General features: G+C 35.1%; 1 protein-coding gene across 4 annotated transcripts in view; it reads left to right on the top strand.

Moving 5' to 3' along the window:
* The window catches only part of LOC106871195 (histone-arginine methyltransferase CARM1), an 83,850-nt gene that overhangs the window by 43,137 nt on the left and 31,943 nt on the right, over positions 1-8,770 (top strand). For all 4 annotated transcript variants that reach the window (XM_014917538.2, XM_014917537.2, XM_014917536.2 and 1 more), the window contains exons 3-8: positions 724-824; positions 3,109-3,213; positions 4,195-4,305; positions 5,872-6,049; positions 6,496-6,586; positions 6,882-6,963. In XM_014917538.2, the coding sequence (XP_014773024.1) occupies positions 724-824; positions 3,109-3,213; positions 4,195-4,305; positions 5,872-6,049; positions 6,496-6,586; positions 6,882-6,963 (668 nt within the window). The remainder of the gene's footprint in view (positions 1-723; positions 825-3,108; positions 3,214-4,194; positions 4,306-5,871; positions 6,050-6,495; positions 6,587-6,881; positions 6,964-8,770) is intronic.

Below are 8,770 nucleotides of genomic sequence, written 5' to 3' on the forward strand. Positions count from 1 at the left end.
ATGTATGTGTGTGTGTCTCAAATCACACAGTAGGGGTGAAGGTGAGGAGAGAAAATAGTGAGAGTAATAACCATGACTGAGAGGGAGTGAGAGAAAGTAATGGCAATGAGAGAGGGGAAGTGGCAAAGAGAGCCTTGTGTAACTTCTATAATCTACTATAATAATACTCTTGTGTATTTCTCTGTCACAACATACGAATGAGAAAGGAAGGGGTGATCCACTGATGGAAGTGGGATGGTGATGTTGAAAAGTCAACGGTGAAGCAAAAATCAAACAGCGCTTCAACTCTATATGAGTATGTGAATGTTTGTGTAAAATATATTTATATATTTGAGTGAGTGTATGTGTTTTTATGTATGTCTGTTTAGAAAGATACATAGAAAATAGAATTACAGACATGCGTGCATTTACACATACATATATATATATATAGACACGCTTAAAAAGTAAAGAAGCAGGCTGTGACAAAGTATAGAAAACCGCCATCATTTTTGACAGTACAAAGCCAGCTAGTGATTTAATAAATTCTGTGCACAAAATAGATTTGCTGCCAAGTGTGATAAGTTCAAATACTAGTCCAGATACTGAATATGGTGTAAAAGTTCTTGGGTAAACTCATTAAATATACAAAAAGATAGCGGGCAGTTACATTGGGGTATGGGGCTGAAGAGTGATTGCCAGCAATTTTCTTGATGCATTTGTTAAACATTTTTTCAATTTCAGTTATGAAGTCCTTCTTGTACCGTTTGAACGAATTCACAAATGGTCGCAAATCTGTTTTCTCAGAAAGAACAGATGATGCATCAGCAGTGCAGTACTTTCAGGTAGGTTGCTTTCTTGTTTTTTTTTCTTTTTTTAAACAGTGTTGTGGTGGTGTTATCAGTGAAGTAGTGAAAGCTCTAGTGTGTTGAAGATAAGATCTTACATTCCTAAGTTTACCATGCGAGAAATTTCAGTGTTTGGTGATAGGGTTGTAAAATATATTTGCTTCATAACCATGTACTTTCAAGCTGGGTAAGTGTCTTCTTCATGCATCTTGGGCTGACTGAAGACTTGTGAGTGTAATAGACTGCAACAGTATGGTAACCCATTGTGTGTGTGTGTGCGTGTGAATAGAAATAGTTTAATTGCAAAACTGGTAATGGTTTGTGATAAGAAGGGCAGCTTGACATAGATTACTGCCTCAATAATTCTTGCACAACTCATGCTATCATTGAAAAACTGGATATCAAAGAACAAATTGTGTGTGTATTTATATATATGTATTCATATATATATATATATATATATATATATATATATATATATAGATAGATAGAGTAATGATAATAATCCTTGGATGGAATTTATAAATATTTTGATGCACATTTCCACAAATCACATGTCTTAAGATCACAATCCGTATTCCTGGGATGATTACAGAACAGTCCGTAGTATTCATATGGACATTGGGTAAATCATGTTCATGCATTCATTTCTTTGGGTGTTATGGCATTAACAGATGTTTAACTGAGGGTTGTTTACCAATTTTGACCAATGACAAAGTGGACATTTCTGTGTGTAATTTGGTGGGGTGAAGTAGAAGGTGATGGAAAGAGAGGAAGGAATGATAGTTATAAGGAGATGGAGGTGTGTGTGGTGATGTTGGCTTTATTTTGATATTTGAATATGCAGATGTCAGGATGGGTAAATGTGCTTTTTGTCTCATCCTGTTAATGAATGCACTTATTCAGGCTTTCATCTGTTTCAAGTATTCCCTTCTGTTTGGTATAGGAATATCCTGGAGTGTTTGCTTAAAGCTACTTATATCCTGTATGTGTTGTATAAAGAAAAAAGTTGTTTGTTTTTTAAAGTTATTTATTAGGTTATTTAACATCCTTAACCCACACATATATAGATATATATGTGGTGGTATGGGCATGTGTTGAGTAGGGATGAGGAGCATGTTCTGAAGAGGGTGCTAGTGTTTCAGGACAGCGAAAGTGAGGTAGACCGAGGAGACAGGTGGAGGAGGAAATTGGGAGGGTTGGTTTGAGAATGGCAAGATGGTGTGACGGCAGTTGCTATTGCATTGAAGTAGATCGAACCACCCCCGTTAACGGGGACAAAACCTGGATTCAAAATGATGGATGATGATGAAAATTGCGCAGTGAAAAATGTGCTACAGAATTTGGTGTCATCATTTTAATGTCCACTTTTTCATGTTTGTATAAGAACATCACTGTTTCATCCTTGTGATAAAAACTAAAGGGTTTGGAAACATCAATGGAAACAGGAATTATATTGTTCTAAACAAAATAAGAAATATGAAAAGCTCTTAAAAAAAAATTTTTTTAAATTAATCAGTACATGTTTAATCCTTTAGTATTCAAATGACTCTCACATTATTTTGAATTAATTATACATTACCTTGTAAAAATAAGGTTATATGTATGGTTTTTATCCAGTTGACCAAATTTCTCCTTTAACTTCATGAAAATGTCTTGTTATGAAACCGGTGAGCTGGCAGAATTGTGAGCATGCTGGTCAAAATGCTGCTAAGCATTTTCTCCATCCTCACATTTTGAGTTCAAATTCTGCTGCGGTCGACTTTGCTTTTCATCCTCACAGGATCAAGCACTGGGGGATGATGTAATTGACTTATCCTCTCAACTAAATTTTCAGGCCTTGAATCTATAGTAGAAAGGATTATTATTATTTTTAAGAAGGTGGCAGAACTGTTAGCAGCTGGACAAAATGCTGGTAGGCATTTTGTTATTCTTTATATTCTGAGTTCAAATTCTGCCACGGTCGACTTCACCTTTCCTCTTTTCAGGGTTGATGCAGGCTTTGTGCCTACAGTAGAAAGGATTATTATTAAAGCGGCAAGGTGTGACAGAATTGTTAGCATGCCAGACAAAATGCTTTGGACCTTTTCTTCCAGCTCTTTACATTCTTAGTACAAATTCCACTAAGGTTGACTTTGCCGTTCATCCTTTTGGGATTGATAAAATGAAGTACCAATCAAGTGCAGGGATCGATGTAATTGACTTGCCCACTCCCCTCAAAGTTGCTGGCCTTGTGCTACAATTAGAATTATTAATGTTATATATTTTTTCTCTTATACAGTTTTATGGTTACTTGTCTCAGCAACAGAATATGATGCAAGATTATATTCGAACGTCCACATATCAACGTGCAATGTTGGCTAACATCGACGATTTTCACGACAAGGTTAGTGTTTTTTTTTCACAATGTAATAATCAAAGCAAGGATAAAACGTTATTTACAGTAATAGAACTTTAATTTAGTTGATCACATTGCATGTTAATTAGTTAAAATGCATATTGTTAACTGAAGGTGCATGGCTCATTGGTTAGAACATCAGGCTCACAATCATGAGGTAGATTTCCGAACCGGGCTGTGTGTTGTATTCTTGAGCAAGACACTTCATTTCATGTTGTTCCAGTTCACTCAGTTGTAAAAATGAGTTGTGATGTCACTGGTGCCAAGCTGTATTGGCCTTTGCCTTTTTACTTTGGATAATATTGGTGGCATGGAGAGATTGTTGACCAAAGGGAGTCTTTACCCTTTATAATGTTTATTGTATGATTGCAAGTAGTATAAGTATTGTTTAATGGAAAAGTAAAATATGATTTGTTTTGCAATTCAGATTTTATTTCAGTGAACATCTGGTTTTTTTATAAATCCACTTCTCCATCATCATAATCATCATAGACACAGGTTAAGAAACTTGCTTCCTGATTATAGTCTTTGGTTCAGTCCTGCTGGACCATGGCCAAGTGTCTTCTATTATAGCCCCAGACTGATGAAAGCTTTGTGAATGAATTTGGAAGATGGAAACTGGAAGAAGCCTGTCATGTGTGAGTTTGTACTCTTGTCTAGACAAGTGATGGCTGTAAATGAGCATCCCTGTCATACAAGTCAGATTGTTAGTTTCTAGTTTTCTGTGAGAAATGTCTGGCTATGAGGGAAATACTACCTTATTTGGAAACAGGTAAGGGTTGGTGACAGGAAGGACGTCCAGTCATAGAAAACCCACTTCAACAAAATTAAACCTGATCCATGCGACTATTTAAAAAAGTCAATATTAAATGATGGTGGTAATGAATAAGCATTTGAGTTTCTTGAAAATTCATTCCAGTATTTCAATCATTTATTTTTTTAATTCACATTTAATATTTTCTCAATTAGGTCATACTTGATGTTGGAGCTGGTTCTGGAATTCTTTCATTCTTCGCAATCCAGGCTGGTGCTCGCAAAGTTTATGCAATAGAAGCTAGCAGTATGGCTCAACATTGTGAAGTAAGTTTTTTTAATAAATTTTCTATCTGTCAGTTATCATTGTCATCTCTTCTTCTCCATAATGTCTTCTGTGGATGTTTCTAAAACTCTGTTTATTAATTTTGAAGGATTTCTGTATTTCAGAATATCTAGAAATTGTTACAAACTGTTGTTTCTTTTTTATATTTCAGAATTGTCATTTCTCTCATATTCATTTTAGAGTAAAATTACTAGCAATTTAAAAGTCTGAAACTGAAATTAACATAAAGCTCTATAGGGGCTTGCAGTTTACTTGATTCGATTTACCAACTATTTACGGTGTGTACTAGGTGTATTTTGTATGGCATCAGCATTAGTGGGAATGTCTTGTAACTCACAAAGTGAAAGAGAGCTATAACTGAAAGAGTAGCAGTATGAGAGAGAAAAAGGCCAACAGTTTTTGTTGTGAGAGGAAGGCAGTGGAGAGAGGAAATGGGAGAGAAAAGTATTGTGTATGGTAGGGATAATAGAAAGCAGTGTATTTCCACTTTTCTCTGTCTCCTCTAAGTACATTATCTATAATTGTCAGTGTGGAGGCGCAATGGCCCAGTGGTTAGGGCAGTGGACTTGCAGTCATAGGATCACGGTTTCGATTCCCAGACCGGGCGTTGTGAGTGTTTATTGAGCGAAAACACCTAAAGCTCCACGAGGCTCCGGCAGGGGGTGGTGGCGAACCCTGTTGTACTCTTTCACCACAACTTTCTCTCTCTCTTTCTTCCTGTTTCTGTTGTGCCTGTAATTCAAAGGGCCAGCCTTGCCACACTGTATCACGCTGGATATCCCCGAGAACTATGTTAAGGGTACACGTGTCTGTGGAGTGCTCAGCCACTTGCACGTTAATTTCACGAGCAGGCTGTTCCGTTGATTGGATCAACTGGAACTCTCGATGTCGTAAGCGACAGAGTGCCAACAACAACAATAATTGTCAGTGAGATGTCATTTGTGGAAACTGATGCAGACACTTGAAAGTGTTTATACAAATTCTGATTGTTGTTTCTTTGATTGGTTACTGCATTCCATGTTTTGGCCAACATTAGACTTGTTAGCAGGACATATAATCATACAGTTATTGATATATATCATAGTTGATGAAAATACATTGTTGAAAAGCAAATTTACTGTTGTATTCATCTGGAGATATCTCTTATGGAGATATGCTGTATTTAAAAACACTATATATCAGCAAGAGACGAGTGATCACAGCAATGGCATGTACTCACAGCCAGTCACATGAAGTGACATATACTCAGCTATTTTAATCTAATACTGTCTGTTTCATATAACAGATTTTTGATTATATCATTTTTAGCACTTAAAAAAAAAATTCATCTTTAAAGTAATAAAACTATTAAGAAAAGATTTGAAGGCTAACTTTTATTTTTAACTTGAGAAATAAAGAAAACAGGTTCTTTTTTTTATTGTATGGAATATAACAGTTTATCAATTTATTGCTGTGTCCTCCTGTGATTCCTACAGGCTCTTTAGGCTTCACTATTGTCTTAACTAAAGACAGTTTTTATTTGTATATTCTTTGCTTTACTCTTTTAGATGCTGGTCAAAGATAACCGACTTGTTGACCAAATTGTTGTTATCACGGGCAAAGTTGAGGATGTTACAATACCCGAGGAAGTTGACACAATTATTTCAGAACCTATGGGATATATGTTGTTCAATGAACGTATGCTAGAAAGTTTCCTTCATGCCAAAAAATGGTTGAAGCCTGGAGGTAAGTGAGCTTCTAGTCATTCTTTAATTGATATTATGTAGTGTCTTAAAGTTTAAGAGAAACAAGTTCAAACCTATCTAATGACACATTTATCTCCAATGACTAAATTTAAATGTGTGATTAGTTTAATTTTTAAAGTAGTTTCCTTTTCATGACAATTTCTAAATCTGTTGGAATTTGGTAGATTCAGGAGGAAAGTTTAATGATGGTTATTTCTGATCGGACCCTATGAAAGAGGTGCTTGAGGGCTCTATTCACATCACAGTTCCGGGATTAGTGAATGCTGAAAATGAATGGATAGATGTTAGAATTTTTGGCATAAACCTCTTTAAATTTTCTTTTGTTACTACTGTTATGTATAAACATACTCTACCTGTCTCTGCCTTCATGTGTATAGAAGTCTTTAAAAAAAAAAAGCCCTTAACTCATTGCATTATTGTTTACAGGTCGGATGTTTCCTACACAAGGTGATCTCCATGTTGCTCCTTTTACTGATGAAGCCTTATATATGGAACAGTATTCTAAAGCAAACTTCTGGTAATTATACACTTTGACTTCATCACAGTTTTGGAGACTCATTTGATGTTAAATATCATTGCTATATGTTGTGGTTATTTCAAGCATTTTTTAAAATAGTTTCTTTGCACTTTTCGGCACCTGCATGACCAACAGCAAATTATGTAAAATATGGTGATGTTTCCATTAACCTCATTTGAATTTTTAAAATGAATTAGTGTCTTTTGTACTTATGTTCTGTGTAATGATAGGGAACGTTATTTCATTATCTTCAACAAGATTGAGTTGTTAATACTTCATTGATTTATTCTCCTAGGTATCAAGAATCATTCCATGGCGTTAACCTCATAAGTTTAAGAAATGCCGCTGTTACTGAATATTTTAGGCAACCAATTGTTGTAAGTACAGTTACTAGGCTCCAATTTCTTGCACAAGTTCTTTCTGTTTCAAAGTTTGATCTGTTTTGTTTCAGAATTGTCTTATGGAATTGTGAAATGTGTGCTTTTTGATATATGGGCTTTCCGTTTTATCATTTATATATTTAGGGTGTTGCAAATTTCTTTAAATCTCAAACTGTCGACCCATTTACACCCGGTTACTATGCATCATTGATAATTGATATAAAAAAATGATAATGTTACTGCTGTTGATAATCAGCCATAAAAATTGGTCAGTTAAATAATTAATGGTATTTTGATGGGTTTTTTTGATTTTTTTTTGTTTTTCTGAAAAAGATATATGATCAGTTTCTCTTCATAGAAAACCAAGCAAGCTGTTGTATATTTGCTAGAACTCAATAAATTTACTATTGCTGAGTTCTCTATTTTCAAGTGGTGTAGGATGATGATATTTTATTGATTAATTTAAATAGTGATGCTACCATGCAGTTATACCATATTAATTTAGTATACAAATAAATAAAGGACCTTTTACATACTTGACCGATCGTATCATCTTCAAATCACACCCCTACTGTCTTATGGATTCGACCATACTTATTACTGAGCTTTCTTGTTCTTGCCTATCCTGTTTCAAATCCACAAGACTCATTATTATGCTGGATCGTTTTATGAATGGGATCAAACATCTTAAAGCCTTCAACATTTGAACTAGTATTAATCACCTCAAATTGATGCTGTTCATATATATCTTTAGCATAAACAATAGCTTGACTGAGTAAATCTTGTTGTCCTAAGGCTCCCTTGCAATTATTTTGTAGACAGTTGCAAATTCCCTACGACATAAATTACATTGAAGAGGATTTTCATCGTCTGATTCCATATCCAAATCATTAATATTTGATGCTAAAGCAAGTCCAATACGATGCTTCTCTGGGATATTTGTTAAGCTGCCTCTATCTTTCTCTACAACACCAATATCTTCAACAGTGTCTGTATCAAATATTTCATTTTCATTGGAAGCACAATCTTCTTCATCGGATCCGCTTTCACAATTTCCTTCGTTTACATCGTTCACAGTGCCATTGATAAGGTTGTATGTTACTGTCAATGGTAAGTTCGAATTTTCATAAACTGAAGCGGAATTTCTTGTCAAATCAAACTGTACTTCCATATGATCACCTATGTTTTGAAATTTTCCAATTATCCCCAAGCTTTCCTGTTCAAATTGTTCAACAGCAGGCCTATTAATACCAACCAATTCTGCCACTGTATTACTTACACCACCATTAGCATTTAAAGCATCAACTAATTCAACAGGAGTTATAACATCTGAACCCATATTACAATGCATATACACATGCCTCATAGCTGTAGCAAAATGAGCGCCGATACTGCCTTTACCATCTTGTACAGTAGTGTGTATAAAAGTACAAAGTTTAAGGTTGTATCTATCTGCAATTTTATATAATGTAAACAATAAGTTTCTTTCTTATAACATCTTGCATTGTCAGATTGTACATAAAGATTTCAAATGTATGGAAATTTGGTCGATATTTGTCTACATACTGCATCAAAATAGGACATAACAGCCACATAATCTTGCTTACTATCATCTGATTTTTTATTACCCATGCGGGCTAACATAGAGGGGCGAATTCTTTAAACTAAGTACGCACTGTACATAATATAGCGGGACATGACAGCAGGCTCCAATCTCGTCAAGGTGCCCCCCCCCCCTATCATCATCATCATCATCGTTTAACGTCCGCTTTCCATGCTAGCATGGGTTGGACGATTTGATTGA

The sequence above is a fragment of the Octopus bimaculoides genome, chromosome 18 (genome assembly GCF_001194135.2).
Source record: "Octopus bimaculoides isolate UCB-OBI-ISO-001 chromosome 18, ASM119413v2, whole genome shotgun sequence".
Classification (NCBI taxonomy): Eukaryota; Metazoa; Mollusca; class Cephalopoda; order Octopoda; family Octopodidae; genus Octopus; species Octopus bimaculoides.